General features: G+C 35.7%; 1 protein-coding gene across 1 annotated transcript in view; it reads left to right on the top strand.

Annotated features, from left to right (window-relative positions):
- The window catches only part of SCAF4 (SR-related CTD associated factor 4), a gene marked incomplete at its 5' end in the record, with an annotated part of 47,967 nt that overhangs the window by 7,343 nt on the left and 18,492 nt on the right, over positions 1–22,132 (top strand). Inside the window, 13 exons of the mRNA XM_082008658.1 lie at positions 4,832–4,915; positions 5,528–5,572; positions 6,476–6,637; positions 8,920–9,055; positions 11,531–11,670; positions 12,226–12,402; positions 12,763–12,860; positions 14,549–14,657; positions 14,994–15,161; positions 16,603–16,688; positions 18,150–18,340; positions 20,212–20,312; positions 21,366–21,479. Of these exons, the coding sequence (XP_081864784.1) occupies positions 4,832–4,915; positions 5,528–5,572; positions 6,476–6,637; positions 8,920–9,055; positions 11,531–11,670; positions 12,226–12,402; positions 12,763–12,860; positions 14,549–14,657; positions 14,994–15,161; positions 16,603–16,688; positions 18,150–18,340; positions 20,212–20,312; positions 21,366–21,479 (1,611 nt within the window). The remainder of the gene's footprint in view (positions 1–4,831; positions 4,916–5,527; positions 5,573–6,475; positions 6,638–8,919; positions 9,056–11,530; positions 11,671–12,225; positions 12,403–12,762; positions 12,861–14,548; positions 14,658–14,993; positions 15,162–16,602; positions 16,689–18,149; positions 18,341–20,211; positions 20,313–21,365; positions 21,480–22,132) is intronic.

The raw sequence follows: 22,132 nt of genomic DNA, 5'->3' as shown, positions 1-22,132 counted from the left end.
TTTGAAGTTCTTGGCTTCATAGGTATTTTATCCTGTACTTCCGTATTGTGAAAAGTATGCAGAAATACTCTTGAATTAGTGTTTTGTGTTGTGGCTTGAGTTTAGTAGGCTCTTTAATAATGCCATTTTTTTGCAGTACATGGGTTGATACAGAGCAACAAGGAAATGATTCCCTTTAAAAACATGGTGCTTTTACAAACATGTGCAGCTACAGTGCACAGACTTTCAAATATAGGGAGGGAGGTTCCAGAAATGCTTGGAAATTCTTAAATTGAAATTGTATCCTAAGCTAGAGTTGGTGTAAAACAAAAGTGTATTTTTTTCATACTACTTTCAACAGGTGAGACAATTATAACTGAAATAGGAAAGTTTTTCTTATGACCTTTGCCTTAGTGATTTTGGTAACATTTTGTGGCTAAGCCTTTCAACTAGTTTTTCTACATTAGTTTTTCCTTGTGTATGAAAGAATCCACACAGACAGCAGAAGATAATTCTTAAACTATTGAAATTATCAAAAGTGCATAAAGATACAAGTCTTGAATCGTCTTTGGATTAATTAGCTCTCATGTAAAAATAAAGTTTAACTTAATTTTTTTTCCCTTGCTGTCTCCTGCCCTGTGGTACCCCCCCCATCCTAGTGAATGGGATACCCTGGATGGTTTTCATTGCCAAATGAATGGATTGGGGGTGGTGGGCAGTAGAAATAGAGGCAGAGCTAAACTGCTTTTTTCTTTAGCCTGTGGTGTCGCTATATGGGGAAGGAAGGTAGGGAACAACTAGGAGCGGCTGTTTTTTTTTTTTTTCTCCAAACATCCAGCTGTGGTCAGTAAAAGCAGCAAGCCATTTCTAGGAGGTCAAGCTTTACAGGGCAGAACATTCCAGGGACAGGCTCCTGTTGTGAGGCAGTACATTGGAAACACTCTCAAGCTGCAAATTATCGTTGCCTTTGTTACATCCATCACATTTCTTTTATTTTTTAAATGAAGTGTAAGTTTTTGTGTCTAGGTTGTTTCTTGAGTTGATCATGGTGCCCTTTGAGGAATTAGATCTATTATTGGAAGAATGGTCCTCTGAAAATAGGTTTTTTTTTCATATACTCGTTCGGGAAATGCGTATGAAAGAAGATCCAACTCTAATTGAACATATGCAAATGTAAAGTACATGGGCATCTTACTGAACAGTGATTTTCCCATTCTAACAGTGAAAATCCATGTGGAACTAGTAAGGTTGTTAAATTTTAGATTTACTCATCTTTAAAACATGGTTTTGACACATGTAACTATGATACTGAAAATTAAATAAAAATCAGCTTTAAAATAGTCATTTGGTATTCTAAAATCTTGGGAAAATTTAAAGAGGCAACAAAGTTTTCATGTGCTATTCCAAGAGATAGTGATGCAGGGGTGTGTTTGAAGAGAGGACAGAATACATATATATACACACGCACACACATATATATGCATATACATATATGTGTGCATTTGTGTATAAAAATATATACATCTCAGTTTGATGCATGTTTCAGCTGTAGTTCATCCTGAGATGGAAATATCTGTGTGTACTGACCTCATTGCTTTTACTATGTTTTTGTTGCTGTTGCCCACAGTGCTGTCTGTAACAGCAAAGGAACAATTTGCAGTCATCTGCTCAAGCCTGTTCTTCCAAAGCTCTTGTTTATTCCTGCCTTATTAGCCTAAGTTTCAGCCTCTTGTATTCTTTAATTAATGACTTCTCCAAGCTACCATACTCTTTTTTGCATCCTCCCTGGATACTTCAGTGTATCTACCTGATTTCCCTTTTTCCTGCCCTCTGGCAGTTTCTATCTCCTTGGATTTTTTATTTTTTCTCTTTTTCCCCGAGTTGCAACATCATTCTTGGGATACCTTTTAAGCCACTTTGTTTTATTTTTTGCTGCCACTTGCTTATAGTCATCTTCTGTCCTCCTGTTTCCCAGTTTCCTGGTTCTCTCTCGTTGTGTTCCTGAAATACCAACGCTGAAGTGCTGCTTTCACACTGGCTTCTTTGTTCTTGTTATATGGGACTGGCTCCTTTTTCTGGAGGACCAGCTGCTTCTCGGTCTGTAAAAGAAAGGATATGGAGTGCCTGTCTCAATGTGGGCTCATTTTTTCCTTCTCTGTCTCATTTTTCCACCCTTCTGGTGGTTTGTTTGTGGGTGTTGGGTTTTGGAAATTTTTTTTTTTGTCTTTCATAACCTCTTAAAACATATTTTCCTGAGTTTTAATAATAGCACTGACTTTGTTCATCAAGAGTCTTTGCACTTAATTCTAAAGAAATATGATTCAAAATTGTGATTTCTCTGCAAGTAGGGATGTTAGCTGAAGTATGTCTTACAACTTGAATGGCTTTAAACATCAAACACTCTGGCACTTGAACTTGCCTTTTAGGGAGATTAGTAATGAAGAGTCATGGTCTTGACTTGATGTTGATGTTGGAAAAGGTATTTGTCTACCACTGTCTTGAAGGACAGTGTTTCTTCTTTCATATCTCCTGGAATAGGAATCTAATTAAAAAAATAAATACCTTTTTGCCTATCCTTTGTATTTTATTGGTAGAAGGCTTTCATTTTGTATTGCTCTAAGTCTTGTTATCACTTTACTTGCCTTTAAATATTTGGCCAATTTTTTTAATCTAATGCATTTTTTTCCTTAACTGAGGCAGTGGCTAAATCTGTGTAGGTTGGTCACTTCACAAGTATCTTGGAACTTTAAATTAATAGAAAAATAAAGAGATAAATTTTTAAATGACATCTTATTTTCCATTACACTGTCAAATGAAGATACTTTTATTTTGCTTTGTGGAAAATAATTGATTACATTTATGGCTAGCATTCAAGGACTCTTATTTTTTTTCTTTATTGTGAAGAGCAAAATCAAATTACGTAATGCAAAACCATTTTTTCTATGATTTGTGGGGAATATTTCAAGGTAAAAGTGTTCATGTGTTTGTAGGAGATGTTGAAGATCTCCATTATTTTTGCACTATACAAATCATGACAATACAATGATTCTACCTTTAGTAAGCCACAGCTTAAATAGGAAGTTAAGTTTATGGGGAAAACAGGATATAATATTTAATGAAGCAGAGCACCTAACCATGAGCTGTGATAAGAAGGAGGAATTAAAAAGTAGTACTGGGATGTCCTGGCTTCTCTTTCTGCCTGGGAGATGGGAAGGAAGATTGGAGAAGAGAGAATGGTCCTGACAAGCCAATGTGGATTATGCTTCCAGCTCTAATGACTAGTAGAACAGAAGTGTGTACAGTATGCCATAAAAACATAGTGTAGCATATGGTGTAGTTTTTGCAACTGGTTACTTTACGATGTGAAATTACAACAGCAGCTTATGGATAATATATTGAATTCACTGTAGATTCAGAGTAGACAGAAACTGGTGAAATATGCATTGGGTTTTGGTGTCCTCTGGTATGTGTGCATGCATGCTTATGAGCGCCAGACTGCAGGACTGTTACTTAAAGGATTTGCAGCGGTTTGGTTTTATTTCCCTATTGTCTTAAAATGCTCTCCAGGAAGCAAAGTACAGGAATGTCAAGCTGTTCAGGTGGTGCTGGGGTCCTGAGGAAAATGTCCCTCTTCCCTCAAATTTCTGTGTTCAGCCCTTCACAGACGTTTCATCGTCCCTGACAGTTCTGTGTGCAAGTTTTAGTTTTGGTTTCTGAAATGTGAAGCTAATACTTGTTTTCAGAGTTACGGTCAATAGTGGAAGACAGAGTGGTGTCTTTTCTGAATGTCTAGGTCCAAGATTTTTTAAGTGTTTTGTAATAAATTTCTTCACACGTGAGATTTAAGTCATGGTGATGCTATTTGTGAAAATGAAGCTTGAGGATTTTTTGCTTAGAGTCACACTTTCAGATTTCAAGAGCTGGATATCCTACCTGGATCCTACATGTTTTGAATACAGAATATGCTTTCTGTGAATTCAGACTTTAAAAGTGTATTTAAATCTAGCACTGCAGGATCCCTTTTTGTGCTTAATGGTCTTATCAGAAGTTAAGAAGAGTGCCATTCTGTTATGATTAAGACTCTTTGAAATAGTGTGCCTGGGTTATGTTTGTAGAAATGAGATCAGAATTATTCTGTAAGTTGAGTTCACAGAATGCCTCAAACTGTCATCTATAAAGACTAGTAACTTCTGAAAACTTTGTCCTTAGGGAATTAACGTTTCCACTGGGTGGCAGTAGTATGGAGAATAGTGCAGAGGATTCTCCAAAACAGTTGTTGCAGTTAATTTTAATAATAATACGGTATGGTCACAGCAAACAAAATGGTAAACATCTCCATTGAAGACATTTACAATGCCAGGATAATTTGAAAACTTAGTGTTGATTTGATCACCTTGATGGATTAAAGTTGTCATACTTGTATGCACATTATTTTAAGATTATAGGATTATGTCAGTCTCCCTATCTGTAGGGATGTCCTAATATTTCTATTTGGTAAACAGATACCCAGGCTAATTGAAATGAAGCTGCAGTTATTTATGGTTTATATTGTTTTTGTAAAATAGCAAGTTCCCATACCATAAGCTAGCAGATATTAATTTTTGGACACAAATGGAACTTTGACAGCAGCCTTATCAAAATCTGGTAAATCAGAGAATATGGGTTAGTTCATAAGGACGATAGCTTTGAACATTGCCTAGAAAGAAAGATCTGCCTGTTAGTCTCTTCATTTCAAGGGCCAGCCAGCATTGTGGTGATACATAGTGTGGAATGTCAGTAATCAATTGGTTGTCTTTTTGGTTAACTGCTTAAACTTCAGAATACATTTTTAATATTTGTTTTCTCTGTTCAGCTCTTTTCACTGATGGAGATGAAACCTCCTATTTCCCGAGCAAAAATGATTCTCATCACAAAAGCTGCCATTAAAGCTATTAAGGTAAAGAACAATAGAACAAATATGAAAATGTAACAGTAGTGATGTTTTATTATTTTTACTTCTAAGTAAATGTATATCTGGACTTCCCAGTCTTAGCTTCATGGATGTTTTATTCTAGTTGGTGTTAAGAAAGTTACCTAGAAACAAGTGGGTGGTGAATATCAGCTCTTGGTTTTACACTAAAAACGTAATGCCAGCTTGATTTTTTTGAATCATTACTTTTTAATGCTACACCAACTAGGGTGTTGTGATTTCTATGTAATAAAATTTTAAATGTTGTAGAATGCAACTTCACCTTAGCATATTAAAACATAGCGGGCTTGCTTAGGAAGTAGATTCAGAAAGCTCTCACTAATACCCTAGAAGCAGTATGACTTTTTTTGTACACACTGACACACTTCTAACAGAAAGGATGGCTTGTTTCTCTCTGTTCCCCCATGAAGTCTTTTTCTCTGTGCTTTCTTAACTTAGCTTGATAACATACCACTCTTTAGAATGTGACTACAATATTTTGTAGTCTTTCCTAAATGGTAGTAAGCACAAAGAGTTAAAATACTTCTAAAATGATGTGCCACTGTTGAGTAGATGATAAATTATGTGTTTATTTTCCAGCTCTACAAGCATGTTGTCCAAATTGTAGAGAAGTTTATCAAAAAGGTAAGAAATAAAAAATAATCTACTGATAAAGATATTGTCTGCATCTGTTACTAGATATTATTTATAATGCTAGTAAATAACCAGAAAGGCTTCTGTTATTCAGGGATTAAGGAAGAAAATTCTCTTTTGATTAGGATTTTATACACTTTGGTATCTCTTTGCCTATATAATCTCCTCATTTTAGTTTTCCATAGTACTTTAAGAAGAGGAGAAAAAGAATTGTGAAGTTCCCCCTTCCTCCTCTACCCAGCAGCTGGGGAGGAGACTAGAGGTACTGAACTTCAAATTAATTTTCACTGGCTAAGGTAATACATATATTCAGAAAATACAGTTTTCATGCTTGCCTAGGCATGTAGAACAACAGACTAGAATGTAATACTGACTAAATTCAAACTGTCATGCTGCCTAAAATAAGTTCTTCTGAGCGAACAGGAAAAATACTCTTCTTCATTCAGAGTCCTTTAGAGATCTCCAAAGAGAAGGACTTTGCATTAAATTCTGGAGAATAGAGTTGGTGGGAGCAGTTCGGTGCACTGAGTGTGAGGTAGCTTGATAGCAGAGTTCTGACAGTCTGTACTGTAATGTAGTAGACCCGTTGCAGTCACATGTTGTCAAGTTAAAGGTACTTTAAAAGCAGTGATTGAGAAGATAAAAGGCTGCTTCAAGCTGTTCAGGTGTATTTAATCTGTCCCAAATCTGAAAGTGTGTTTTTCTTCTTTCTTTTCCATTTCTATAAACAAAACAAAAGTAAAGCACTTAAGAGAATTCTACATAAAACAAGTTAACGTGTTTTTTTTTTCCTGCCCAAGTGTACTGAGTATAGATTTCGTTAGGGATCTAAAGTGAATACATGTTACTGTGTTAGTATCACTGCATAATGGAAAATTGCTTCTATGTTTTCAGTGCAAACCGGAATATAAAGTCCCTGGATTGTACGTTATTGACTCTATTGTTCGTCAGTCGCGTCACCAGTTTGGAACGGACAAAGATGTTTTTGGGCCAAGATTCTCAAAAAATATTACTGCCACATTCCAGTATTTGTATCTCTGTCCATCTGAAGACAAGGTACAACTATAATTTTTCAGCCGTTGCAAATTGGTAGCAGTGCTACCTTGGTGTTTCCACTTATGTGAAAGCTAATTTGATGATTCTCTATGTCCATGGTAGTTAATGTTACTACGTGAAATGGTAAAACATGCTGAGAAAGATTATCCAAGGTGATAGTTAAATGAAAATTCTAGTTAAAATGCTTATTTTGCCTAAATTCATCAGTTTTGTTTTGCTTATGCAGACATTTCAACTGTGTGACTATGCCAGAACTTTTCTTGAGGCTTCTTCAGGAAAACTTACTATGGAAGGTGGTGTCTCCCCCAAAAAGAAAGTGTACAGGAGAAGCTGTGGTGTTGTAGGCAGTGAAGATTCTGCTCCCAAGTATTTTCTGAGAAAATCATCATGTTGATTTCTTCAGTCTTTACAAATCTCATACTTGAGTATTTCATCGCTGCTTTCCATTGTTGAGTCTGGTTTAAGGCCTCAATTTTCTTAGTTTCCCTGTACTTGGTGATAGAACTTGCTCAGAAAGTATCCTGAGTTCATGATGGTCCAGGCTGCTACAAACAGATGGCTTTTACGCCCTCTGTCAGAAAAATTTCAAAAGACTCCCAAGATAAGTGTGTTTTAGAAGTTGCCAATTGGTTTCCAGAAAATTGCCTACTTACTCTTTTTCTTAATTGTACTGTAACAACAAAATACTCTTTTTCTAACTGGCTTTTCCCCTAACTTTCTAACTAAGCTTTTGAAAGGCTTTGATGCTTTGTAATTTTCTGATGTGGCACATTTAGACCTTTAGGCTTTGAATCTGGTATTCTGGAGCTTCTGATTTAATAGGTGAAATAGGTCCCTTCTTTCCGCCTTTGTGGTTACCATTTTGTTCATCTAAATGAATTAGACTATTCAACTCCTTTATGGAACTGCCTGATATCTCAGTGCTAAAATAATTAACATGCTTTTCTCTAGAGGGAATAATACTATTTGTAACATGCTTGCTTTAATCAATTTCCAGTACCTAAACAAAAAAGCTGATCTGCAGATACACAACAGCTATGGTTGATATCCAAAGAGAATGATGCTACTTTTTTTTTTTAACAGCCTTTCTGTAAGACTAATATGTGACTGAAAACAAGAGTATTAAATTTATTCATTTTTTGGCCTTCAAATTATTTTCAAGTCTTTTGGAGAGCTGGAATACCCAAAACCAAAAAATGCTACTGTTTTAAAGTTGACTGTTTTTCAGACCAAAATTGTATTTAAAAATAGCCATTTCAGGTTTCTCTCTAATTGATCTTATTGTAGAAAACACTTTGTGACATTCTTTAATTGCTTAGTTTATGAAAGTATAGGTGGATTTGCATGGGTATATATAACTGAGCCACAGTAAGGCATTCTATTGTTGAAGCAAAGAGGAACAGAATCGATTCATTCTTAGTAGCTACAGTAGAAGTAGAAAGTACTTAAAATGTATACATGTGCAAGTCAGATGACTAAGTATACAATAAGGACAGGTATGGCAATATAACATGTATTCTGACTTTTACCTGCTTGCCTGTTCCAACTGAAGCAGCACATCTAGTTATATATTATTGTTTAATACTGGACTAAAGGAGGAAAGACAAATTTCCAGCTTGTACCTGGAAACTTCATTGTTCGTAATGTTAAAAAAATAAATGAGCTTAAAATAACAGCTGACAATCAGAGGTTCTAATTTAATCTTCCTGCAGTGATCAGTTAGAATGTTTTCCACTTTCCTGATCTTTTGAATAATGATAGAGATGGGTTTTCTTCTGTCAACATAGAATTGGTTGAGTTACTAGGGAAAAATTCAAGCTAACAATCATCTATATAACTTTAAAGCTTAGTTCTAGCCTTTTATGGTCTAATTGCCCCCCTCTTCATTATGGTTTTCCAGCTCATCTTCATTTTCTCTGTCTTTCTTGTGACATTTGTTTCACCCCTTTATGACCATCTGTGAAGAAATGGTGCGGCTGACGTGTCTTTGTCTATTGTATATCAAACCTGGATTTTCTCACTGGCCAGAACAGTTTTAGGAAAATGGCACAAGTTGCTTTTTATTAAAGTGGATAGTAAAATAAATGGGCAGTTTTTATCTGTGCCATCTAAAAGGTCTTGCTGACTTATGTGACAACATAAGTCTTGTTAAATTGGTATACTTGATTATGCTGAACTCCTATATTGTTCGAACCTTTATTCTCAATGTACAGAAGATAAATTTGGAGTTTGTGAGTTGAGAAAACTGTATTTAGTGTTGGTGCTTGGTTTTGTTTCAACAGAGTAAAATAGTCCGTGTCCTGAACCTTTGGCAGAAAAATGGAGTATTTAAAATTGAAATAATTCAACCTCTTCTAGATATGGCAGCAGGAACTAGTGCCACTGCACCAATGACAGAAAATGCTACTAATAATGAAGGTATGAACAACATTATAACTTCTTCTTTTAAAAGGGTGAATGATAATAGCTTGTTTGCTTTCACATTAAAGCGCCTATTTTTAGTTTCATCAGTAGCATATTAATAAACTCAACTTTGTTGTCATAATTATGTGGAGCAGCTGAACTCATTCTAAATAAATGCTGATACTGTACATCAGAGATTATCAGAATGTGAACACTTACTTGGAAAATACCTGAAATCATGTGTATGCATAGGTGCATACATATGTGCATGCTTTACTTAGACGACTTCAGTGTCCCCTCTTAAAAAAAAAATCTTGAATTTTTTATCTTTTGGTTTGATACATTTTTCTGGTTTTTCTCAAATTTTACAATTCTGATGTAATTTTTTTTTCAATGTTAAATCTGGATAAGTAAAGCATGATCTTAAATGTTAAGAGCTTCATCTTTCTTTGAATCAACTTAGTATCCAAAAGCAACAGCTGTCAGTCTCTTTCAGTATGCAGCCCTGAAACATTTTAACTGGTGTTTCAAATCTAAATTGTTGAACAGTAAATTTATGCCTGGCAGTAGGTTTTACATGGGCTACTGGTTGAAAACCATTGACCTAAAGAGTAAAGTAATGACGGCCTGCCCACAGTATTTTCACTGCCCTGTTTTATGCCATATAAAAAGCTGGTACTGAGGTTACTGAATTGTGGATGAGAATATGCATACCACAATTCTCTCTTTCTCTGGAGGGCCTTCTCTTTGAATATGCACTCTGTATTTCAGACTTAGCTTTGGTAACTTTATTTATTGCACTGATGTATGTTGGAGTAGGATTGGCAAAAGATGTAATGGAGTGAGTGAAGTGTGGTGACAGACAACAAAGTAATGATGCACAATAGCATAAGTGAAATCATCTCCAGTGGTGTTTAGGAAGGCATGTCTTGTTGACATGTTTCATAAACATGGCAGGGCAGGGGGAGGGAATGTCTTGGCATCTGAGCTTGGGTGCAGACTGGCTATGCAATTTCATTCTGATATGACAGGTGAGTGGCACTATTTTTCCATCTTTGTCTCATCACTAGTAGCTAACACGTTGGGTGCCTTCTGCATAGATTTTCATGTACAGAATTACTGATTTCAGTGAGATTATTCAGATGGACCAGAGGGGATAATTTGGCCCTGAAATAAATATGCTAATGGATAGTAATAAGTATATTAATGCATTGTGTGATACAGAATCCATTTAGCTCATAATGCTACAAAGTCTGTTCAGTGAAAAAAAGAGAAAGCGAGAGAAATGCAAATTTTCTCCCTTGAGCAAGCAAATATCATTCTATACAGGAAATAGTTTGGGAGTTAATTTCTATTTAAACAGAATCGTATCTTTTTGCAGTATTTTTATGTAGCATCTGACTTCTGGGAAGATGTTATTCAACATGTTTGTCTCTGCTTGCTGCATGTCAACACTGCAGTTATTTAAGCTGCAAACAGATGAATGGCTTTAAAGAAGTTGGTATTGTGAGGCAAACACTTGCTTAGTGTCTCAAATTAAAAAATATTTCCCTCTCTGGGTTTTTTTTAACTGTCTGTCCTCATACACTTTTATAGTAGCCCATTACAATAGATTTGCTAAAACATAGTTGCTTGCTCACAGTGTGTAGGAATTAATAGTATTACTGCTAATTTACTTTGTGCTGGCAAAATGTTTATTAAAAAAAAAGCATTGTAATCTAAAGCAAAGAGAATGGGAAAGCTGCATGTGTAGACAAAGCTAATAGCATGTCTTAAAATGTGATCTGAGTTTTAGTAAAGCTCAGTGGAAATGGGAGTCTTTTCCTGGAAGAATTAGTAAAACTTATTTTTATGATAGGAGGATTTATCTATCATATGCAGGTTTGTCTTGTGCCTATGCAAAAGTGGTATGTGAACAAACCTTATAAAAGAGAGTTGCATGTGAAATAATTTTTTAAAAACCTTTAATTATTACCAGACATTTCAGCAAAAGTTCAGTTACTGCTAGAAAACAGAAAATATTAAGAGAAACTTAGTTTCTCTTAAAATGAACCAATAGGTGATTGATTTGAAATACTAATCCAAAACAATGAGTCCAGGATTTTGTAACCAGAGGTAACATTTTAAGTGTGTTGATACGCATTGTTTAACACTGTTTGAGTAATAGTTTGTCTCTTAACTTTTGTAAAGTTGTACAGTTATAAACATTGAGTTGTGTTCTAAAATACCATGCTGGACTAGCTTTCAGATAGGCCATTTTCCTTTGCTTTCTTTCTTAGTGTATATAACGCACAGATGTGAGCAGTGAATGGAGTAGTTAAAGGCAAAATGAATAGAATATGCAATTGGGGTAGTTTAGATAGGACTTTTTGGGTTAGATAGAGTATTGTAGATAGATGTTTGTTTTGAGGAGTTAGATGTATGCACTGAAGTGTAAGATGAATGTTTTGGAGTAACATAGTGCTTTCTTAATTCCTATGACACTCTCAGGTTCGCCTCCCCCTCCAGCAAAGGTTCCTTCGGAGCCCCCTCAAGTTACTGCTAACTCAGTACCTACTGTGCCACAGTTGCCCAGTTCTGATGCCTTTGCAGCTGTAGCTCAGTTGTTTCAAACAACGCAAGGACAACAGGTAACCTGTTTATATTTGGTTCCCTTCTAACTTTTGTGTTTTTATGTTAAATGAGGGGGGAAAATGATGGAAGTAATATCCTTGATTTGAAGCAAAATGAAAAGCCTCCCTAAGGTCTTCAGTGGAAAACTTTTAAGAGTTAAAGTCAGTATTTGAATGATCTGCGATCCTTCTATCTGGTAATTATGGTATTTGAGGAAAATTATAGTTATATATTCCTAAATAATTAGTTCTGAATTGATGCTGTTATAAAGTTTCAAGAACAGGCAGAATATATCAAACAAAAAGTTGAGTTTTATTGTTCGGTCCAACCTAAACGTTTGCAGTGTTGAAAGGCCTGCATACTGAAATGGTGGTATCTGCTGAATTTTGCCACTGAAGTATTTAAAAAGTGTCTTTCAGTCTTGCTGAAAGTTGTCCATAGTTCTGCCAGGTTGTTGGTTGTGTTCATCTCATGCCATAGTCTGGTTTGATGTAAAATTTATATCCTACAACTCTTTCAATACTATGTGTTTATATAAGAATATATACTTAGCACTATATGTGTTTTTGTAGCTTCAGCAAATTCTTCAGACTTTTCAACAGCCTCAAAAACCCCAGTCACCGGTCATAGATAACACTGTGATGGCTCAGGTTCAAGCTATTACCGCTCAGTTGAAAACTACAGCAGCACAACCACCAGAACAAAAAACTGCTTTCCCACCGCCTGAGCAAAAAACATCATTTGACAAAGTAAGTCTTCGTTTGTTCTTTGTGTTTAACTTTTTCTGTTTGGCAGAAGACTGCTTGATGGATGCCTCTATGTCCTCCATTTGTTAGGAGAAAAATGATGGAAACATTGTTTCTTTTCTGTCCATTCTGGAGGTTGGCTTCCTGTTTATATAGCCTTTGCATTTTCTGAAGCTGAGTAACACTTGTTTTGAACAGTTTCTGATTCTGTATTAGACTATAGATTCCCCCCCTGGTTCTAACCTTATCTTTAATTCCAGAGCTGTTAGATAAATAGTAAGAGTTCAATAATAAGGATATTTTGGCTGCCAATTATATAAGATACAGAAAAAATTGTTGTCTCAATGTGATTTCTTTCAGAAGCTACTAGATCGGTTTGACTATGATGATGAACCAGAAGCAGTGGAAGATTCAAAGAAAGAAGATTCAGGTCCTTCACCTTCAGTTTCTCAGCCAGCTTTGTAAGTTTTGTGTCATAATAAAATTAACAAATCTTTGTTCTAAAAAAATCTTTAGGTTAGAAAACTGATTAAAATTCCAACTTACCTGAGTACTCAACTGTTCTAGTCCAAAGTTAAGACATTGTTAACAACTTCTGTTGGGCTTTTTTTTTGGGTCTTTTTACTTTGGTGAACTGGTGTAGGTTTGGCATGTTGCATCATTGATTGAGGAATGTGTTCTGTAGAGAAAAACTTGGTTTTCCTTTCAAAATGAGCTCCATGTTTTTCTTGCACAAGTGAGTGTGTCAGGGCATTTTTTGTAATCAACTGGATTGCTTTGCTGGCTGGGGAAAAGGTTCTATTCCAAATATTGTGGCAGTTTTAACTATTTTAAAAAATTAAAATTGGCTTTGCAGCTTTAGATTTTCAAACATTAGGTACCCACACAAACTAACTCAGACTCCTATTCCCGTTTGATATGCATTATGATAAAGTCTTAAATTACATTACCACATACTAGTTTTTTCCACAGGACCTCTCTCTCATTCAGTGCACAGGCTGGATGGTGCTCAATACCTGGGTTAGTTAATATTTCTTTTTTCCCTGCTTCAGTATGTGGCCCCATGTCTTACTTTCCGTATATGCCATCCAAACCCTGCTCTCAAAACCAGAATCACTAACTTTGTCATTAGCTTTCTTACTGTGTTTATCACCTTGAGCACTTTAATGTTCCACAAGTATGCGTTAACTAAAATGCCTTTTAAGTAAATTGGTAGTATTTTCCCTATAATACGGATGGAACTCTGGAGTACAGACAGATGAGGTAGGTCAAACATACACTGCTTGTATATGCCCAACTAGAGATCATTGGACTAGGCTTCTCAGCATGGTTATGTACTCTTTATAGCAATTCAAAGCCTCTGTCCTTATTGCCTTATAGCTGTGTGAGATGCTTCTGAAGACTGGATTCCAGTAGTCTCATTTTGGGCACTCAAAGTCAGTAATACTCTATATGAAAAACTGATTGTCTAAGAATTGTATGGCACCTGTGTCTTAAAATACTGCAAAGTTCCATTGCACATCACTGTGAAATTCTTTTATCTTCCTGAAATCCTGTTCAGTTTCTTACACAAACTGCATCCCGTAAACAAGTCCTAATAACTCCACAGACTCATTAATTCCCTGAGCACTGTCCATTCTGTGTGTTGAATCAGGAAGTGAATGGCATTACTGTAATCCTTGTGTGATACACATATCCCTTTCTCTTCTGCCCTAAAATTCCTTCCAAACTAAAGGGTTTTTTTTCCAGCAAAAGTATGGCAAATTTATTTTCCTTGAGGAAAAGGCTTACTTCTTTTGTTCCCCAAAGAGGAACTGCAAAGGAAGAAAGTTAGCCTAAGGCAACCTTTGTGAAAAATTCCACAGACTGAGATCTTTTGCAAGATCATATAAGTACGGGGGGAAGAGAGGCTATGTAGCATTTCTTTAAATGTTAAAGGACTACTCTTACAGTGGAGAAAAGATAAGGAAGCTGCTCTTTCTCCTTTTTTTGTTTTCACTTTTTAGAGAGAAAGTGGGATCATAACAAAGATAACTTTTCTGTCTAAATTTGAAGCAAGAATGTGTAAATATAAAAAGAAATATGTAAAATAAAGGCAAAAAATCTGTGTATCTACTGACTTGTCTCACCAAAATATTACTGGTTTTAGTGGATTTCCAGGAGAAGGTATACAACAGCCAGTATTTCCTCAACTCCCAAATATGGATCCTTTTCAGCAGCGAATGATGGGGATACAGCAGGATCCAATGCGTCACCAGGTAACTTCAGGGTTTTCCCTTGTCCCTCTGTTGTGCTCTGTTTTCTTTTGTTTTTTGGTGCAGAAGTAAGGAAGTGGTGTTCCTATTAGTGAAGACTGAATATGGCATAGCCCCCCAACTTTCCCAAGAAACATTTTTGTTCTCTGTTTGAGTCAAGCTTTGAAGAACAAGGTTTTTATTTTATACACCTAAACGCTTGGCCTACGTCATCTTTCTTGGGCTTCTGGTCTTTTATTGTGACTTTGGAGCAGAGATACAATTTTACTTTAGCAAACTGGGAAAACTAACGTAATTTTTGTCTGAACTGGAAGTTTTTGGTTTTTTTCTTCTGCAAAGGTTCCGCTTCCTCCTAACGGGCAAATGCCAGGTTTTGGTCTTCTGCCTACCCCACAGTTTCCACCCATGGCTCAGCCTGTGATTCCGCCAACAGCACCTGTGCAGCAAACTTATCAGCCTCCTTTTCCAGTACAGAGTGAATCACACATGCAAAAACCACATCAGCAGGTGAGGACACCTTACAGTAAACAAATTAACTTAAATGCTCTAATACATGTCTTTCTCAAATGTGTATAGTTTGTTCAGGAGAGGAAATTTCATGATAACCATGGACAGAGACAGCTGTGAGGGTAGCTCATCTGAGAGGAAGTTGGATAGCTGCTGTGCTACATGACAAGTTTGGTATTTCAGAAGCCTAGCAAAACCAGTATATGTGTGCTTTATGCCTCCTTTTGTGAAAGACTTTGGATCGCATTTTGTCTTTCCACTTCTCACTTTCCCATGTCCTCCCTTTCCTGTCCCCATCATGCTTCAGGAATATTTTGTTCCATGGAATTCTAACAATGCAATCTCATTCACTCAATCTCAGTGAAACTATCTGGAAAAGTTAATTTTTAAGGGCCTGGTAGATCGCTAATATAGTGGGCCTAGAAGTCTGAAAGTTTTAAAAAATCCAGCTGTATGTAAACACCTCTTTCTTATTCCTAAGATTCTGGAGGATATTGTTGGTTTGGTAACTGGCTGCTATTAAGAAGAAATCAAAAAGCAAGTCTATTTATGAGCCTGTTTTAAAAAAAAAAAAAAAAGAAAAAAAAAAGAAAAGTTTACTTTATTTGCCTCTGCTGTTTGAAGGAAAGGAAATCCTAAAATGAGAAGTAGTGATAGTACCAAGCTGTCTTTATGTGGTGACCTGTGATATCACAGATTCTAGAAATAAGTTCTTGCTTTTCACTTGGAATAAAGGGACAATTATCAATAGTATCCGCAATTAGTTTTTTAGTCTTGAATTCTGTTGAATCAGTGCATTCTACGAGATTGCTTGTTTGGATGTTCCCTGCCAGGGTCACATCATGAAGACTACTTAAAGTTTAGGCAAGACACAGTATGTTCTGGAGTGGGAAGTTGTAGAGGATTTGGGGTAGGAAGGAGGAGCTGTGATGAACTTTGTTTGGTTTTTTTAAGCAGGTTCTTGCATTTTATGTATTGTTTTGATGACTTACTGCTTCATTCTTCAAATCTGTTGTCTTGTAATTTGCTTATATATGTGGCTTAAATTAGTTTACTATAACATCTTGGAGAAAGATTTTCTAGTAGACCTTTCTTTGCCTGTGATTTTGATGACAGCGCAAGATCCACTGACTGACTTTTAAGGAATATAATCATACATGTGGTGCTGAAATTGACTAAAACGTGGAAAAAACAATAATTTGCAAATTGAAAATGAGAATTTTGTGTAAATTATTTTTACTACGTTTTTGCAGTGGTTGTATTAAGTTCATTTAGTACTGGACTGTCTCCCTATTAGTGGCTACAAAAGTAGTGGTGAAGCTTCTGAGGAGAGTTGCATTACATTTTAATTTCACATATGTCACGTAATGTAGTCTAGGCATAAAATGAAATAAAATGCTTCCACTACTCACCTGTAACACTAGTCAACTTAATATTTTAGGATATGGAAGTGGAACAGCCACCTATTCAAGAGGGAAAACGGCATGTTTCTGACAGCAGAAAGTCAAGATCTAGATCTGCATCAAGGTAAATTAGTGAAAGTTCTTTCAGTAACAGTTTTAACATAAGGAACTTAAATGTGTCATGTCCAAAGACTTTACTAATTAGTGAAAAGTAAAGACTAAAGACTCTACTCATGTCCAAAACACTTTACTAATTCTGTACGGGTACTGAGGAGAGTTATGCTGATTATCTGGAGCTCAGGGAATCTGGCGCTGTGCTGCGGAATCTACCGTGGGGGTGGTAACTTCTGACTGAGATGACAGTAAGTAGCTGAGAGGTGAGCTAACTCCTTGAACTATGGGTGGAGTTCTTTTTCAATGTTTTAGGACATAGTCCTGTTACCTGTATTTTGAGTTGACTTCTGGGATGCCCCGCTCAGCATACTTCTTTTGAGATCGTTTCTTGTAAGTGCCAATTGTGCTGTACAAGTTGGATTCTATGACTAAATGCCAAAAGACAAATTTAACAAAAGAATCTGTTTCAATTTAATCTAAGGATTAATTACATGAAATTTCTGTGTATTATTCTCTGTATGGACAACACTAGTGAAATTTCTTGGTAAAGTCAAAACTGTCAAGGGCTTTATTTGAATTCCCCTTCTGGAAGAGAGGGGAAAAGAGACCCTTTCAATCTGTTACTTCTGAGGAGAGTTGTGTATAAATACAGCTAAATGTTATATGTACTCCAGTGCAGTGGTAATGAGAAACAGATTAGTGATGCTTAAGACTTGTGAACCTCTGAGAGTCATCTACCTTCTAAGGAAAATTGGGTTTCTCTACAGTTCTGTTTTATTGGTAGAGAGTAACTTCCATGCCTGTCAATGCTGAGTAAATTTTAGGGAAGCAGAACATGATAGTTCAATTTTGTCTGTGCTCTAAAGACACTTTTCTTACAAAGAAATCTGTGATGCAGTGTACCATGGGACTTTGCCTGTCACAGAGGCAGTATTTCACATCTCAGCTGACCTAACAAATCTGGCTCCAGTATTAAAGCAAAGCTATCTGCTTAGTTACAAATCTGCTCCTTTGTCAAGTTTCATATGACTTCTTTGAAGGTTTACTCTGTCTCCCAGACCTTGAGTGGTTTGGCACTTGAACATGATGTAAAATACAATTTCACTGGCAGAATTTATTTTTAATCTCTTTTTTTTAGACCTTCTTTTATAAAAGCAATAAACGTTTTCCTCATTTAAGCAGATGTAATTTTTTTCTATGTTAACGTGGACATAGTTTTGATAGTCAACTTCAATACAAAATTAATAGAAGATAAGAAATGGAAAAATAATACAACTGTTCAGTTGGAGTGAATTAGTAAGATACTGTAATAATCTAGTTCTAAATGCATGTGGATGAACTTGGATTTGTTTAATTTTTTTTATTGACTGACCTCTTGTCTGATTATTTAAATAGCTATCTGAAATAGTTATCTAGCTGTGAATGTCTGGGTCAGAAAGATTGAACATAAATGGTTGGTGGTTTAAACTAGGTCACCTAAAAGGAGACGTTCAAGATCTGGCTCCCGATCTCGAAGGTCACGTCATCGTCGATCTCGATCTCGGTCCAGGGATAGACGCCGACACTCTCCTAAGTCTCGATCACAAGAAAGACGTGAACGTGAGAGGGAGAGAGAACGCAGGTCAAAAGGCCTTCCTCAGATCAAGTCAGAAACTGTTAGTGGTAAGTTTATTCCTTTTCTTTATTGTTGATGTAACTCTGCAAATTCTTGTAATACCATTTTTCATATGTTCAACATCTTTCTGCTTAATAGATGTAATTTTTTTTGTCTGTGCCCAGTATTTTCTGTAATGAATTTTATAATTCTGTGAAGTTGAAGATACTACAGTAGATACTACGCCTATGTAAAATGGAATACTAAGAAGACAAAGGGATAATTTAGAAAAACTGTAAATGTCAAAGAAATACACTTCTTTTATCTATTAGATTTTTTTTTTTTCCTTAATTTAATGTTGGCAAGTCCACTTACCTTCAGTATATATGTGCTCAGGATATCCCAGAAGACAACTCTTAATCTGATGTGTGTTATTTTTGTAATTTTTTTTGTTCCCTTTTCTTGGGTTTAATGCTATTTGACATGGGTTCCAAGACTTCATCCAAACAGAATAAAAATGAACTGTACTGTGATTTCTTTTCTGAATTGTTGTAAAGCTGGTAAGATTTAAATTCACCATACATCCCTGTACTTCCTTTACTCATAGTGGACAATTTGGCATTTTTAGAATATCTTCAAGTCAGAAATATTTTGGCTGTAAAATGAGGGAAAAGAAAATTTGAAACACTATGTTTTTCTTTTCCTTCCTTCGAGACATATAAGGTAAAGCAGGTTGAGCAAGAAGAAGTTGAGCACACTATTACAATTTTTTCTAATGATTCAGTGTTGTTTGTATGTGTCAAACCTGGAGGGGAGCTTTGACCTGGAAAACACACAGTTCGGATTGCTGGAATAATCCTGGCTTTGCCTGTGTTTATAGGCAAAATGCAGTAGTTGTCTTCTGAATATTCTGGGGAGTGTGGAATCTTCTCTGGAGTCATCAAGTAAAATGAGAACATACTTTTTTATGTAAGGGGGACAAAAACTGAAGAGTTTTAACTAGCCAAAACCTTGTGAATGATAATACCATTAGTTTAAAAGGACTGCAAAGACTTGGTAGCTGTTCATTAAAAGCTTGCTGGCTTGTATGTATGTAATACATACTTCTGCCAAAATCTCTTGCGGATTCTGCCACATAATGCTTTTTTATAATTATTTATTTTATTATTTATTATTTTTATAGATGTTTGCAGTTTCATATCGCTTAATGGGGAGAACATAGATGAGTGTTAAATGTTTGCTATAGCAGTCTTTAGCAAATGTGGTACTTTGAGCTCATCTGCTGTTTTATTGCCTTGAAGCGCGAAGTGAGATAAGCATGTTGCTTACTCTTTCCTGAAAGAAAATCATAAAAAGAAATTGCATTGAATAGGTCACTAAAGAGGTCAAAAGTTTGGTTGCTCATTGTAGTTGGATTGTCACCATATTCTGGTGGAAAATCTTGCTAGTAGTGGGTGTATCACCATAAAGAGTCTAATTAATTATCCTCTTGCCGGTAAGTACCATCCATAACATGCGATGGTGGCCTGTAGCTTAGGTTTCATACTAAGCAGAATGAGTTACCTTGCTGTGAAATAGCCACTGTATGTGTTGGGATATTTCACGGAGCATTGTTATCAGCAAATTATATTTTTCCTTTTTATGGTGATTTGCAGATCAGAACTTGCAGGTCACTTCAATATTAGCTCACTAGAGAGCTTCTTAGTGAGTGCCTTCAAACAGTGGTTCTGATGTAATTGCTGTGAACTGTTAACACAGCTCCAGGCAGGCAAGAAAAAGAGGTTTCAGTGAAACACTCCTAAAGATTAAAATACACATTTTAATATTAGCTGGCTTTTTCATTTGAATAACTATTTTAAAATTACTATTTTGACATTCTGGCTTGTGAAATGTATATTTGCAAGTGCTCTTACAATCTGTGTTAACTCTTTGATTGTAGTTTGTAGTACTACACTTTGGGTAGGACAACTTGACAAAAGGACAACTCAACAGGATGTTGGAAGTCTTTTGGAGGAATTTGGCCCAATTGAATCAATAAATGTAAGTATGAATGGTGCAGTGTAAGCTACTTTGATATGCCTTGATTACAAAAAGTCTTTTCAGACTGTTTTAAGACAGCTTTATTTTTGGTACATTCAAAGAGTCAAGAGCTCCCATTTCCTATATGGTTGTGTTTTCCAACGTGTAAACTCAATTCATTTGGCCATTGCAGAAAAACAAGAAGGCAGTTGCTTTAGTTTCTTGCAATGCAAAAATACTCTTGGGTGTAATACAGAAGATTATAGTTTTATTTTCGTAAAAATCATGCTTTCTCTTGAGAGGATTGAATGAGAAATGGCTATTGAGGAGATGGTTACAGAATTACTGTGCTACTGAGTTCCTTGTCTGCTCCATTGTGTTTGATAGAAATGTGGACTCCCAGCTGGTCGTCTTCTTTCTTTTACTTGTTTACTTGTTTTGTCATTGTAGTCATAAACATGGAGAACTATTGTTATGCTTTGCTGTATTTAAGGATATTTCTATATATAAATTATAGCTGTTCTGGTAGCTATAAAATTTCATTTAAACAAACAAACAAAGAAGTGACTAATTTTTTTCCTATTCTCAAATTTTATAAAACAACATGAAGTTTTTTCTCAAATGCATTACAAATAATAAAAATTATTACAAAGCTGCAGATGAAACTGAATGTGGAGGTGCAGCTGGCAGCTTGTGGTATATCGAATGAAGTGGGGTATTAGAGTGTCTTGTTTCTTCCAACAAAGTAACTAATTGCCAGACCACAGCATTTGCATGAACACCACTGTTTAACAGTTTTAAAGTATTAAATATACAACAGTCATCCATATTCTCACACAGAATAGAATTTAAAACTTTCCACATAAGTTGCTTTTAATTCAACAGAAATTTGTATTTCCAGAAGGTACTGGCTATTTTAGCCTCAATAAACTAACAGTCTCTTTCATACTTGCATAGTCCTTTTTGAAACACCTTGCTGATGTGCCAGCTTAGTGTAACTGAACACTTGTGTGTTTTTCATTACTTTGTTAATGTGCTAGCAAAACCAATTTTTTTTTCTTAAAATACAAACAGATGATACCACCTAGAGGATGTGCCTATATTGTAATGGTTCACAGACAAGATGCTTACCGTGCCCTACAAAAACTGAGCCGAGGAAACTTCAAAGTCAATCAGAAATCTATAAAGGTACTTCTGGGAAAACGTCAAGCTATTCTAAAGTTACTGTAATTACTGTAATCCTTTTTAATCTATTCTAGACTTTTGGGTATTATAGATTTTATGTGTTCTGGATATGGTATTCTGTAAATTTATGTCAATGGACCACTTTTTTTTTCTTGAGAAGTATTATTCCTGTTCTGTAATGTGACTAGTGGAACTTGCATCACTTTCCTTCAAAGTTTGCCAATAATTGTCTATTTAACCAAGAAAAATGGTGTCCTTCTAGTCATTACAGTGGATTGTAACTATGTTTTTCTTGTTGCTGGTTATTTGTCTTATAACTGAGTTTAATTATAAATGAGAGAGATATATATATAGTGAGAGAGAGATACAGCGAGTACTAATAAATAAGGAAGAATGCATTAGTTTGTGAAGTTCTTCCTTTTGTAGAACATCATTTGGAGTGTGACGCTGTCCTCTGAAGAGAAATAGAAATAATCTTAGTGACTGGGGAACATTTGAAGAAACTGCCTTTACACATTTTTACAAATTGTGTGCAAAGGTCAAGCCAAGAAATAAGAACTAAGTCTGCTTTAAAACCCCCTCTTATTTCGGAGTTCTGTAACTAACCTATTTTTCCTGCTCTTTCAATTAGAGTATTCTTCTGCTTTTTAGTCTCA

Source organism: Phaethon aethereus, assembly GCF_964289735.1.
Source record: "Phaethon aethereus genome assembly, chromosome: 1".
In the NCBI taxonomy this organism is placed as follows: domain Eukaryota; kingdom Metazoa; phylum Chordata; class Aves; order Phaethontiformes; family Phaethontidae; genus Phaethon; species Phaethon aethereus.
The sequence above is the reverse complement of the archived record's forward strand: the minus strand, read 5'-3'. Positions and strand labels throughout refer to the sequence as shown.